At 34.7% G+C, this 14,279-nt stretch overlaps 1 protein-coding gene across 2 annotated transcripts; it reads left to right on the forward strand.

The window, feature by feature from the left end:
- The first annotated feature begins 241 nt into the window (after positions 1-241).
- Positions 242-12,793, forward strand: LOC120165384 (DNA ligase 4-like). 2 transcript variants are annotated; one of them, XM_039174918.1, is made up of 26 exons: positions 242-746; positions 1,262-1,347; positions 1,428-1,564; positions 2,139-2,213; positions 2,459-2,550; positions 3,188-3,259; positions 3,600-3,679; positions 3,794-3,831; positions 3,935-3,941; positions 5,380-5,535; positions 6,073-6,148; positions 6,747-6,871; positions 6,985-7,019; positions 7,103-7,161; positions 8,053-8,136; positions 8,556-8,651; positions 8,753-8,801; positions 8,969-9,056; positions 9,148-9,351; positions 9,561-9,686; positions 9,875-9,974; positions 10,078-10,183; positions 10,358-10,488; positions 10,625-10,786; positions 11,509-11,661; positions 11,881-12,793. In XM_039174918.1, the coding sequence occupies exons 1-26, from the start codon at positions 322-324 to the stop codon at positions 12,701-12,703; spliced, it is 3,585 nt and encodes a 1,194-aa protein (XP_039030849.1). In that variant the 5' UTR covers positions 242-321; the 3' UTR covers positions 12,704-12,793. The 2 variants fall into 2 exon arrangements, with proteins under 2 accessions (XP_039030849.1, XP_039030848.1); XM_039174917.1 differs by having other exon boundaries at positions 243-746; positions 11,506-11,661.
- The last annotated feature ends 1,486 nt before the right edge of the window (positions 12,794-14,279 follow it).

Below are 14,279 nucleotides of genomic sequence, written 5' to 3' on the forward strand. Positions count from 1 at the left end.
TGAAAATTTCAACTCGACTCAAACTTAAAAACTAAATTTATAATTTGATTTGAATTGAATAAGAAATTAATTTTTTTTTGATTTTTCTGAGTCAAATTAAATTTTGAGACCTTAGCCGTAAATCCTCAATTTGAACCGAGTACCAAACTCGTAATTTGTCCTTTATTTTTGAAACGGTGGCGTGGCTCGATGCTTCTTTGTCCTTCCTCGACAAGCTATTGAAGCAAATGCAAGTGTAGCAGTGGTTTCAATGAAATAGCTAGAAGCGTTCTCTATCCCATCATCTAATCTAACAGCAGAAGAAAATCCCAAAAGGAGAAGATGACGGAGGAAGTTAAGTTGACCGTGTTAGCGAGCCTGTTCACATGGATCCAGAGGATCCGGCCATCAGCGAGGAAGCGTTCCAAGTTTCGAAAATTCCTCGACACCTTTTGCAAGCCTTCCGATTATTTCAGCGCCATGAGGCTCATTCTTCCCTCTCTCGACCGTGAGCGTGGCACTTACGGTCTCAAGGAGTCTGTGCTCGCCCTCTGCCTTATCGACGCTCTCGGCATGGCCAGGGACTCTCCCGACGCTCTGCGTCTTATCAATTGGCGCAAGGGTGGCGCCAACACCGGCGCCAATGCCGGAAACTTCGCTCTTGTTGCTTCTGAGGTTCTGCAGCGTAGGCAAGGCACGGCTTCCGGGGGACTTACCATCAAGGAATTGAATGACTTGCTTGATCGATTAGCTTCTGCTGAAAACAGGTATTTCATTTCTCTTTATTTAACCTAAAAATAAAAAGGAAATATTGCCATTCAATTATTTGCCTCTCATTCGCTTCTTATTTATTTTTACTTTCTTCATATGCTACTTGGAAAAGATGAATACTCGGAGAAGTTCACATGTAAACTCATATTCGAGCATGATTGTTTCATATGAATGTAAGAAGAAAAGGAAAGAAATTAAGAAATTTCAAAAATATTATTGACTTCAATAATGGGGTGTTTACCTCTTTTTTATTGAAAAGATTACTTTGGTAATCAAACACAGACTAAAAATTCGAAAGTTATGTTTGTTATTCGTGACATTGGTTCATGTAATATTCAACTATTTCCAATTCCTGGACGGTATTACGTGGCTTAAACTGGTTTCTCTCTGAAATCAAATGAGATTTCGACTTTTTGCTTCTTGAATAAAAAAGCAAGTAGAAGAAGCTAATAACTAAATCGACCCCAAAATGTTGTTGCATTATATTAAAATTCTACGTCTTTGACATCAGGGCCGAGAAGACTGCGATTCTTTCTACTTTGATTAATAAGACAAATGCACAGGAAATGAAGTGGGTTATCATGATTATACTAAAAGGTATAATGTGTAAGCATCTCAACTCATTAAGTTTTTTGTCCATGGTGAAAGCTTTGATCCCTATCTTGCTTTTCCTGCAGATCTCAAGTTGGGAATTAGTGAGAAGAGCATATTTCAAGAATTTCATCCAGATGCCGAAGACTTGTTCAATGTCACCTGTGACCTAAAATTGGTTTGTGAAAAGTTAAGGGACCGTAGCCAACGTCATAAGCGTCAGGTGCATTATATATGCTGATGCTACTTGTAGAATCTCTTTTAACTGCTTCCGTTGGGTTGAGTCTCTAAATACTTTATGGTCTTTTGTGTTCTAAAAAGATTTCATATCAGTTGAGGGACTTGCTGTTCTAGTCTGCTCTGTAATGAGTTTACAACAAATTGAGGGGAATTATATTAACATCTAGCAGCAGCTAATTTTTTGTTTAGGAAGCTCTTATCTTGTGTGTTTGGACCAAAGACAGTGAATGTCTATAGTGAATTAGTGATGGCTGAGCACCCTTTGCATTTATGCTTTTACTTCTCTTTTTGACGATTCCATCTTATTATTTCTTTTTCATATCTTTGTTAAGATTTTGTGTTTTGAAATCTTAAATCTGTAACTGCAAGGTAATTTATATTGAATAGGTCAGTGATAACATTCAATTTTAAGAAAGCCCAAAATTATTCTGAAAATGACAACTAAGCCCGAAGTGTTAGTTATGTATGTTTTAGTTAAACTTTAACATTCTATTAGCATTCATTTTGGTTAAATAATAACAATATGTTTTTTTTAAGTGACATTACTCATTTTGCAGGACATTGAAGTTGGAAAAGCTGTACGCCCACAACTAGCTATGAGAGTTCGTGATCCAGTTGCTGCATGGAAAAAGGTTTGGTTTAGCATAGTTAGCTCAAGGAACTACAGTTGGTCTTATCCCCAAATAGTCAGGAATGGAGGAGTGGCATTCATTTTGATTTTATTCATAAGGACATCATAATACAATCTTTTCCAGTGATTGTTGTTACTGTTAATAGTTCCTATATTCTCTTCACCAATTCTCTTTTGTTACTTTGCTTTATATTTTTTTTATATATTTTCTTATGAATAATCTGCAATTCTTTTCCCATTTCATAGCTTCATGGTAAGGAAGTTGTTGTTGAGTGTAAATTTGATGGTGATCGCATCCAAATCCACAAAAATGGAATAGAAATACGTTACTACTCCAGGTGAGCATATATATTTTATTTTAGGCTTAAGGGTCACCTTTGCCCCTGTAGTAGACCAAATTTATCATTTTCGCCCCTATCATATTTTCGCATCAATTTAGCCTTCAAAGTTGTTAATTGTATCATTCTATACCCTTTCCCTAACTTAAAACCCTAAATTATAAACCCTAAGTTGGTGTTTTGAGGTAATAGGGTTATGGTTTAGGGATTAGGGATTATAATTTAGGGGTAGGGTTATAGAATAATGCAATCGAGCAATTTCGAGGGTTAAATTGATGTGAAAATACGATAGGGGCGAAAGTAATAAATTGGGTCTACTACAGGGGCAAAAGTTACCCTTTGTCTTTTCTTTTATAAAGTTGTATTTGCCCCCTTCTCCTTTTGGTGCATCAAGGTTAGTGCAACTGAAGTAAAGAATAGCTTTTTTGATGGTTAAACCTCCCCACAACAATGGGGATTTGTTATTCAGATATATTCTTCCTTAAACTATCAAAACTTGAACAAAAAGGAGGAAAAGGAAAATCTATTTTCATATGTCACTTCCCTATATAGAAAAAGGATTGTTTTAATGTTTTGTGTAATGCTAAGCACTTGCATGTGGTAAATGTGATGTGTTTTGTTGGCTCTATCTTAACAGGAATTTTCTTGATCATTATGAATATGGCCACGGGATGTCTAATGTTATTGCACAAAATATTTTGGTTGATAGGTGAGATTTTCTAGTTTTAGTTCATCCACACTTGTATTATTTTTGAAAAATTTTAGTCTTTTCACTTGTATTATTTTTTTCCTTTCCTACACTCTCCTAGTCTCCTTTCTGGCTTCCCTCTTCACACTTCTGGGGCTATAGATTTTAACATACTTGTTTTTATTTTTATTTATTTTTCCGTTGTTTCTCTTCTTGAATGTTGGTCTATATCCATTACTGTAAATAGTGGGAAATGGGTCATCTGGACTATGTATATTTTGTTTTTTAAGTATAGTACTTTTCTAGTCAATACATATGTATATCCATTGCTACTTATTTGTTTCCTTTTAATGTTGTGTAGGTGTATACTTGATGGAGAAATGTTAGTTTGGGATTCGACTTCAAATCGGTTTGCTGAGTTCGGGTCAAATCAGGAAATAGGTTCTTATATTTTTATTTTCTTTTACCTGTATTTTTTTCATTTTCTGATCATTACTACTTGTGTATATTGCGTAATAACTATTAATCAATGGTTTATTTTAATTCTGTTTACAGCCAAGGCAGCAAAAGATGGCCTTGATAGTGACAGACAGGTTTTATACTGCACAGAACTTTTTTTTTATCACTAATCACAATTTTGGGGAATCTTTTCTTGAAGTTTGATGTATTTTCGGTTTTCCTTTCTCTTTGGTGCAGTTATGCTGTATCCTTTTATGCCTAACCTGAAGCAAGTTGCAGATCTTGCTTTCAGACATGTTGATATTGTTTTTTTTTATAAGATTTGAAGGCCTCATTAAAAACCTCCTTCATGATTAATGGGGCTTGTATAGAAGCCCCTTAATCAGCGGAAGGAGGAAAAGAGTGCCTTATATTTCATTATAGAAAATAATAATTACAACCATGGAAAATCTATTCCAAAAACCCTTACAACCATGAACAAACCCCATCCTAACAGGAACCAAACCAATCTGAAAATACCAACAACATAAAAATCATCCCATACAAGCCTTTGCTAAAGCATCAGCATCCATATTAGTGTCCTTGCAACCCATCTAACAACCCCCCCCCCCCAAATTCTAAGGCTATCAACTATGTCTCTAACAATAAAACCATATACAACTGGACATGAATCAACCTCATTGATCCAGTCTACTGCAACCCTGCTATCACTCTCAACAATCAGCCTATCTTTAAACCTCCCTTGAAAAGAAGCAAAGAAAGAAATGCCCCTTTGAATTGCTATAAGTTCCTTCAAAGTCGGAGGTCCCAAACCAATAGGCACCTGAAATGAACCTAGGATTACACCAGAATGATCCCTCAAAAGACCTCCAAGACCTGATTTCTTCCAATCACTGCTAATGGCTGCATCCACATTCAATTTAATGAAACCCATAGGGGGAGGTGACCAAGGGATTATAGAAGACTTTAAGAAATTATAGGTCGAATAAGAATCCCCTAATGAAGGATCAGAAATCAACGAGTCCATAGGAATAGAAATATCCTTATGATTTGTTAAGAACCAAGAAGCAAGCCTAACTCTTGTTAAGAAGAATAACTCTGTCTGATCAAGCTTCCCCCCTTCAAAAACAATAGAATTTCTGGTTTTCCAAATGGTCCAAATAACAGCCCCAGGAATGAAAGTCCATATTACAAAATTAGATTTCAACTCGTCCCACGCTAGAAGAAATTTTTTTGCATCTGCAGGTAAAGCAGAACTGAACCTCCAGAATTTTAGGAATTTGTTCCATACAGACCACGACAGCGAACAAGTAAAGAATAAATGTGAGGAAGTTTCTTCAACCTTTCTACAAAGAGGGCATAAAACATCCTCAATGCCTTGAACACCCCTTTTAACCAATTCGGATTTAACAACTAATTTATGAAGCACAATTTGCCACACTAAAGTTTCAACTCTAGGGGGAACCAATCCTCTCCAAACAATATTATTCCTGAAATGAACAACTTCTGAATCTGATGCACATCTCTTGACACAAGAACTGACTGTAAAAACGCCATCCCCACTGCCTTTCCAAATCAAACCATCACTGGAATCTTTATGTTGATATTGTTAATGGCCTGAAATAAATTTACCCACTTCTTGTAACATGTGAGCGTTTCAATTACCCTTGACTATGGGCTAGATGTTGCATTTGATGTTCTTTATGTTGGAGATACTAGTGTTATTCACCAAAGCTTGAAGGAACGGCATGAACTTCTTAAAAAAGTTGTGAAGCCTTTGAAGGGTCGTTTAGAGATTTTAGTGCCTAATGGTGGTCTCAACTCACATTGTCCTCCTGGTAAAGAATTCTAATATTACAATTGTTTTTCCTGGTTATTTTTAATATTTTGTCTTTTATTATTTGAACACAACATTTTCTTGGGAAAAATAATTGAAGATCAGGTCTAAGTATAGTTTATAACTTTATATAATTAGCAAGGATGTCTCCTTGTCATGTTTTAAGTCCATAACCACTATGGTTGGTATTAATTCATATTTTTTATTTGCAAAGGATGGAGTGCAGTCTAGTCACATAGTTAAAAAATGCAAATGGAATTAGAATTTGATGATTAATGATTCACTTGGTTCTGTCGCAATTTCTTTGGAAGAAGCTTCAAACTTCAGTTCCCATCTATTAGTCTTAATCTGATGGCTTGTTCAGTGTCTTATCCTACTGCAATTATTGGCCTCTGTTCGCTCGTAACATTCTCGACATACTATTATCTTCTTTTCAAAAAAAAATGTTGTATAACTTTAGGGATTTTTCCCATGATTATGTGTTGCATATTTTCTACTTATGAGAAGAACAGAAATGATTTCTACACTCATCTTGCAGGGGAACCTTGTTGGTCATCTCTTGCTCATAGTGTGAATGATGTTGAGAGATTTTTCAAGGAAACAATTGAAAATAGGTCTGTGTATATACATAGTATATATATAAAGTTGGATGCCTTTTCCTCAGTATATGCAGTATGTATCAGTTTGAAAATTTTCTTTTGTTTGGTTTTTTTATGGGTTCAAATAAATTGTTATCTCACTACTTATATTGCATTTCTGGAAATGCCCCTTTTAATACATGTTTGCTCTTGCAAATCTCTTGCAGTTTTTAGGTTCCATTCATGAATCTTTATTTGGTTCCATGTGACAATATAACTGTAAAAACAATTTATGTTGTAGTGTGCTGGCTCTTGGTTTCACTTACCAAGGAATCAAATCCCCTGACAACCTTATCTCCCTCGCCCCCTCTCTATGTGTATGTATATATGAAGAAATCAATTTATGATGATATTATAGCTTCTGTGATTGCTTAATGTCCCTTGCCAAAATCTGAACTTATTTTGAACGGTGTGGGCTTATTATGACTTTAAATAAATAGTAGCTTAGTTTTTTTCCTATAGCTATGGATATGCATTTGGTTTATTCTTTGCTTTTACTGACTCCATCGATATCTCCTCCATCTATATTATTATTTTTTTAAAATCTGACATGTTGTATTACTTATCATCTTAGGGATGAAGGAATTGTAATAAAAGACCTTAGTTCCAAGTGGGAACCAAGTGATAGAAGTGGGAAGTGGTTGAAGTTGAAGCCTGATTACATTCGTGCTGGTTCTGACTTGGATGTTCTAGTTATTGGTCTGAAATATTTATTTATGTTTTATTTCCTTTTTCTCCATGTAATGTTTGTTTCTCAATGTAAAATTTGCATTTTCTTGTACAAGTTTCAAGATTGTTATTTTTGTTTTTAGGAGGCTATTATGGCTCAGGACGTCGAGGTGGAGAGGTTAGTTTTGCATTCCTTTTACTTATTTGTTCTCCCTTTTTTCTTTCCTTGTTAACATTCTTATTTATATTTAATTTTTGCAGGTAGCTCAATTCTTAGTAGGCCTAGCTGATCGTCAGGACCCCAATGCTTATCCTAGACGGTAATATTTAGCAACTCTCTTCTCTCTCTCTAAGCTCGAAGTGTTCACCTATACTGATATTATTGAAATATTTCTTTTACTTTCTTGCTATGTTACTTTGAGTTTGGATGTGGGTGGTATGGGTATGTTCATTTTTTCCAAGTTTTTCAATGTATTTGGGAAATCCTTGGAGGTCATAACTGTGTATACTCATGTCTTGGTACGTCGTACGTGTTGGACATAGATACAAAAGCAGTTGTAGCTACATAGCTGTCTTCCACATGGTCATAGAAGCCTTTAGGATTGTATTTTTCTTATATATAATATCAATATGGATGGTCTGCTGAGCCTTGGTCCATACAAAATTTAGCTCTGTAATCTATATGAGCCCATGCCCATTCTAAAGTTTGAGACCTGGAAATCTTGTGCTCAGAGCAGTATAGTCCCTTGGGAGACTACAGATTGTAGTTTTTGTTATTCTCATTGTTTATTCTATTTATGACCTCTCTCTCTCGACTCCTCTGATCCTTTATAGAAAAAACAGTGGGTCTAAAATGCATAGAGGGCCAATATTTAGCCTTTTATCACTTCAGGTATGTACCTTTATGAGGTGGACAGTGCTGCATGGGCATGAGGCACTGGGCTGGCAACTTCTTGAGTTGAATGGACTCTCACCTAATTGGACCAATTCAAATACCTTGATAGTTTTACTCAGAAAACTGAACTTAATTAAGTTTTTTTGATGTTTGAACTCATTTCACTGAGTGGGCTCAAATAGCTGATATTATGCATCAATAGGCTTAGCGCAGTCATAATGTCCCTAAGAAGACACCCTGACAGTTAAAACTTGTCTCAAGTTCTTTAAATAGGCATGATCTGCCAGCTACCTGATCAGAGATCCTTTTCTTGCAGATTTTTATCTTTCTGCAGAGTTGGTACTGGGCTGACTGATGATGAATTGGAAACTGTTGCAAAGAAATTGAAGCCTTATTTTAGGTACATATCTGGTAATAGATGTTAGGAAGTGGTGGTACCTTCAAGGTTTCTGCGGTCTGCTTTGAATAGCCATTGAAATGAACGAAATAGATTTTGTGCAGTGACCGTAGCTTCCAGTTATTATGTCCTAAGAAAATAAAATCAACCTTCTTAATCATGTTTCACCATTTAATTTTATTTTTTAAAGGCTTGGTGTGACTTTGATCATCATTATTGAGTTGGTTAAACTCAAGATTATCAAAATGCAAGCAAATGCACATCAACTACATTGTTCTTGAACCAAACAACCAAAGATGAATTATTTAGCGTGCTGCAGTTAGGGGAAAACCCTTGATTGCTAATTACTTGGATTAGGTGGTTCCTCTTTTAATAGAAGAGACTTTTCTTATATGATCTACTTTGCTGTTATGTTGTGTCAGGAAATATGAATACCCAAAGAAGATGCAACCAAGTTTTTATCAAGTTACAAACCATTCGAAAGAGAGACCTGATGTTTGGATTGAAAGCCCAGAGAAGTTAGCATTTAACTTTTTGCTCTCTTATGATGGGAAAGTTCTAGTTTTTTTGGAGCACAACTTTTTTAATTTTTGTCTTTATGTCCTATTTCTTTTTACAGATCAATCATTCTTTCCATCACCAGTGATATCAGGACTATACAGTCTGAGGTGTGTATTTATAGCCCTTGTTACATAATATATTTTTTGGTCAGACAAAAGTAATAGTGCTACTATAGTATTGGGGTTATCCATTGCCTTTGTTTCGTTTAATTGTTTACTCCCGTTTTTTTCATTTGTGCTTATTTATGTTTCTCTTTGATTTTCCTTTTCTCCAGGTATTTGCTGCACCATACAGCCTGAGATTTCCACGTATTGATAGAGTGAGATATGACAAGCCTTGGCATGAGTGCCTTGACGTGCAGTGTAAGGGAGATATGAACTATTTTGCACCATGTAATCAATATCTACTTTTGGGGCTACTTACTTTTTCTCTTTCAATTATGTGGTTTTTCAGCATTTGTAGAACTGGTGCATTCAAGTAATGGTACCACTCAGAAAGAGACGGAACGGGAAAACCAGCATGATAGTAAAACAAAGCACAAGGAACGCCCAAGGAAGGCAGAGAAAACGAAGGTCTCCATTGTCCCTTCTCATTTTATTCGGACCGACACATCCCGCGTGAAGGGAGAATCCTTAGTATTTTCGAATCATATGTTTTGTATCCTTCAATGAGATTTGCTTAGCTGTTCTATTTTTCTTCTATTTTTTATGTGCGCATCTGCAGGCGTGCCTTCCCTTCTCTCCTTCACTGTATTTACCAGTGGTAGCTTAACTACAATTTCTTCGCTCCTCACTTCCCCGACTTTTCAAGATTCTGCTGCAGAATCTACTTTTGGTTTTAGTTTCGACTTTCCTTGACATGAGTAGACTTTGTTAATGTGCCTCCAACACATTCTCTTGATTCACTTCACAAAATGATTGTGGAGCTTGGGGGAAAGTTCTCAATGAATTTGAATAATTCAGTTACCCATTGTGTTGCAGCTGAAAGCAAAGGTGCTCTCTCCCTCCCTCTCTGTCTCTCTCTCTCACCATGCATACACACATCATCATCCCTTCCAATGCTCAACCATGTCTGCGTGTGTGTTTGGAAACACACTAGCGGCATGAATGTGGGCATTGATGCTCCCTAGCACCAGCACTTATCATGGCTGAATAATAGGGTTAACAAGAAAACCTGTCAGGGATCAAGTATAAGGCAGCAAAGCGGCATGGGGAAATTATTCATTACTCTTGGGTCTTGGATTGTTGCTCTCAGAAGAAACTCATACCTTTGCAGCCAAAGTAAGGCTTGGATTCATCGGATGAGAGTCCCCCTTCTTCCTTTTCTCTCGTGCGTCCCTCTATTCGCCTGATAATACCTTTTACCACATGTTTTCTTTTAAAGGTACTTCCTTTTTCTTTCCGAATCATCAAGGATGAAATTACAGCAAGAAGTTGATGAATACTCTGATCCTTACTATTGGGACCTTGATCTTGCAGATCTCAAACAGGTAAATTTATATTCAAGTAACTATTTCCCATTTAAATGTATTTGGATTGCTACATAAACTACCAATATGCATGGCAATGATGGACACAGAAGAAGTTAAGAAATTAATTTATAATAATAACCACTGATGTTGATTCCAAATTTGGTAAACTTATGATAGCTTTATGTTTTCCAGCTCTTAAACAATATCCAAAGGTCTGAGAACTCCAAGACAATTGACTATTACAGGGGGAAGTACTGTCCAAATGATAAATGGTCTCTGTTTCATAGCTGCTCTGTTTACTTCTACTGTTCACCTCAGTTTTTGTAAGATATATTGCCAATCATGACTCTACATTTATCTGGCTTATATGTCTTTATTGAGTGAATAACTTCTGGTACATTTCTTAGTTTGCTACATAGTTTTCTATTTTCTTTCTCATAGCTTGTAGCTTTTATCTAGGAAAGATGATTGGCAAGTCTTGTTGAAACTAGCAATGAGGAGATTAAAGCATGAAGTTTTAATGGGCGGTGGCAAAATAAGTGAGAATCTCAACCACGCTACCCATGTTGTAGTCCTCTCTATACCAGGACTGGATGTGGACATTGATTCTATTATTAAGAGGTAATATATGGCTAATACAATTTTTTGTTGACGATTAATGTCATTTGTTGTGCTAAGGTTCTTTCGACTAGTCTGTGGATCTAGGTTACCCTCATATCCTTACTCGTGTCAGAGAAAATAAAATATTGCATCTTGTGAAATTGAAGAACAATTAGTTTATTTGGTTGTTTTTCCTCTTTGGTGACATTAGCAAAAGTCCTTTGTCTTATTATGTGGCATTATATCAATGAAAAATGAATTTACATTAAATGATATTCAGGTAAAAACAATATTCTTTGTTACTTGGGATTGTAATTGGACCCAGTTTAATTCTTTTTTGTTGGCTTCTTTTTAGGTTTACGAAATTCATTAAAGCATGGTTTTTGTAAAACATTTGAGATATTTTCGAATATTAAAACTTGCTATTGGGATTTGGCAATTGAAATTTCATATTAATTCTTGGACGATTGTTTTGTTACTTGAAAAGGTATTGTTATTTGAGAAGTTCTTTCTTGATTGTGATTTAAAAGTTGCTTTGTTTCTTTGATTTTTTTATATATATTGTCTATATGGTTCTCACCACGAGGAATGTGTACTTGGATAGGCAAAAATGGCTAATTGAGATCACCCATTTTGGCATAGAATGGCCAAATCTCTTTCTATTTTTTTCTACTTGAAAGAGCTTATCTACAGTTCTCCATCTAAATCCAACGCTGGGTGTTTTGACTCTGTTCTTTCTGTAGTTCTTTTGAAGAGAAAAATCTTCTCTGGAAAAAGGGGCTCCATGTTTTGGGATCTCGGTGGTTGGAAAATTGCTTAGAGCATCGAAAGAAGTTGCAAGAAGACCAATATAGCTTGAAACCCTTTGATTTTGAAGAAACAAACTTCCTTGAACGGTTTGTGCAAATACACTTCCAGTTCTGTTGCCATTATGTACTTAAATACACTACTTCCTCATTATAAGCTAACTTATACGATTGTTGAATTTTTTTTACCGAACTTAGTTAGCACATATCTGTACCTGTATTAATCTTTGTTCGAGGCCATGCTCCCTTTTTTGTCCTCCTACGTGGATGTCGTAAATGATAATTGCTTTATGTTATCATTTCGTGCAGCAAATCGGACCGAGATCCGAGCAAGACCATGCCAGAGGTTACATCTGCTTCTCATGAATGTAAAAAAGAAGAGAGCGCAGCCAAAGATCACTTGGAAAAATCAATTTCATTGGTTACGCCTGATTATGGGAAAAGGAAGAGAAGACCTGCTAGCAAGAACACAAACAAAGGGAAAGCCGTTGTAAGCCGAGCTCCGAGAGTACCAAGACGTCGTGGAAAGATGTCTGTTAAGATTAATGAAGACGGGTCTGAGGAAAGTGATTCTGATGACAAAACAAACGAGGGGATAGAGAAGGATGAAGAGAACACCGAACACAATGGAACGGCCGGTGGGGAAGATTTCGAGTTTCATCAAAATCAAGTAGCAGAAGAAAACGCAGGCATAAAGTGGCCTGATAAAGTTTCTGATACTGTGATGTCTGAAACAAAGGACGATCGAGCAAGCATAAAATGGCCTGATAAAGCTTCTGATACTGTGATGTATGAAACAAATAATGACCAAGGCAGCAAGAGTGATGACAAGTTCGACTACGTTGAACCGGATGAAGGGAATATGCGCCATGAGACTTCAAAGTCGGAAAAGGTAGTACTTATGTCTGATCCAGTTCAGGCCATGTTACTGGACATGATCCCAAGCCTTGGAATAAAGCAAGTTGAAACTACGAATTCCGTTGTCGAGAACGAGAAACCACGTGCAGATAATGATGCTAAGGTTTCCGTTGTGGAGGATGAGAAGGGAGATGCCGACATTATCGCACCGACACCAAAGAAGAAGAAAGTGAGTTACAAGGATGTTGCCGGAGAATTACTCAAGGATTGGTAAAACATTGTATTTTGCGTGGCTTTTGTACATTACCGTCTTATGCATTACATAAATCCCGAGACCATACCTAGCAGTTGTGTTGTTCCAACCTTTTGTACATTAGTTTCTTGGTTAAAATAAACGTAGTATCTAAATTATTATTATTTTTTTTTGTCTATTTTAGTATTTTAACTTTTAATTTTTTTCTAAAATTATACTTAAAATTTAGTTTTTTTTTGTTTTAGTATTCTATCATTAAAAACTTTAATTTTTTTGTTTTGTTTTAATATTCCATTTAAAATTTAACATTAAGTTTTGAAAAAATTAAAAGTTTATATATTAAAATGGATCAAAATTAATGGTTTAGATACTAAATATATTAAGTTTTTAACCGTGAAGTATTAAAATGAAATGAATTAAAGGTTAGGTATGATTTGGAAAAAATAGAAGTTTAAATATTAAAGCGGATTAAAATTGATAGTTTAGATAGTAAATGTGTAGTTTACCCTAATTTCTTTATACTCTTAATGAGACGTTAATTAACTTCGTTAGGTTTATCTTATTTACAGCTTAAAGCATTCTTTTACGATCAAATCATATCGCAATTATCTGTATCATTATATACGATTTAATAAACAAATTATATATGATTATTATTTTCTTCCAATGATTTACATTTTAATTCATATTTAAGTTTTTAGGAGAATAATCGAATTTGTTATAATATCAATTACTAATTTTATTAAAACGTAAACTTTAATCAAATAAATTTAAACGATTCAAAGACACAAACTTTAATCGAATGTAAAGATAATATCAAATCCAATTTCAGAAAAAAGGGAAGACATATTACAAGAAGAGACAAATATCATGCTTTAAGAGCGGCCATAATCAGCGACTACTTTTATATGGAAAAAAAAGTTAATCGAATAAAACAAACTAACATAATTTAAACATGCAAAAATAAAAACATGATAAAATTATGAAAAAGTATCGAGACTTTCAATAATTTAAAATGTTGCCACATAAAAATTAGTTGAATAATCTATCTATGTATGTATATATATATATACATACATATGAGTTAAGAACCAATTATATAGTGTTAAACTAATTTTTTTTTAAGATTGTATGATGAGAGAAAATCAAAGACCGAGATTAACAATATAAAAATAAGAAGATATTCCAAAAAAAAAAATAAAATAAAATAATCAAAACCTTACCAATTAATTTTCTTTGGTTTCTTACTATCGGAAACGAAAAGCATTTCCCTAATGCCATTTTCCCCTCCGTAATTCGTTTATATCCGCTTATTGTAGCTACCGTCATTAATCATTTGGTAAAAATTTCTTCTATGCATTTTTTATATATAATTCAAGAATAACTAATAATTATTTGGTTTACGAAGAAGAACTCATCTATATCATTACAAATAATGAAAAATTTGTTGTATCAACAAATAAATACACTCAAAGAATTAATAAGCACTGATATATATATGTGTAGACACTAATTTTCATCGACATATTTTTTTCTTTCCTTTAATGTACATTTATATATATATATATATATACATATTTTGAAACTACATATATAA

The sequence above is a fragment of the Hibiscus syriacus genome, unplaced genomic scaffold, assembly GCF_006381635.1.
Source record: "Hibiscus syriacus cultivar Baekdansim isolate YM2019G1 unplaced genomic scaffold, ASM638163v2 tig00111582_pilon, whole genome shotgun sequence".
NCBI classification, from domain to species: Eukaryota; Viridiplantae; Streptophyta; class Magnoliopsida; order Malvales; family Malvaceae; genus Hibiscus; species Hibiscus syriacus.

Coding starts and splice junctions, on each gene's coding strand:
- LOC120165384 (XM_039174917.1), top strand. CDS start 322: ATGACGGAGGAAGTTAAGTTGACCGTGTTAGCGAGCCTGTTCACATGG. Junction 8,137..8,555: donor AAATTGAAGCCTTATTTTAG/GTACATATCTGG, acceptor ATGTTGTGTCAG/GAAATATGAATACCCAAAGA. Junction 11,662..11,880: donor GAAACAAACTTCCTTGAACG/GTTTGTGCAAAT, acceptor CATTTCGTGCAG/CAAATCGGACCGAGATCCGA.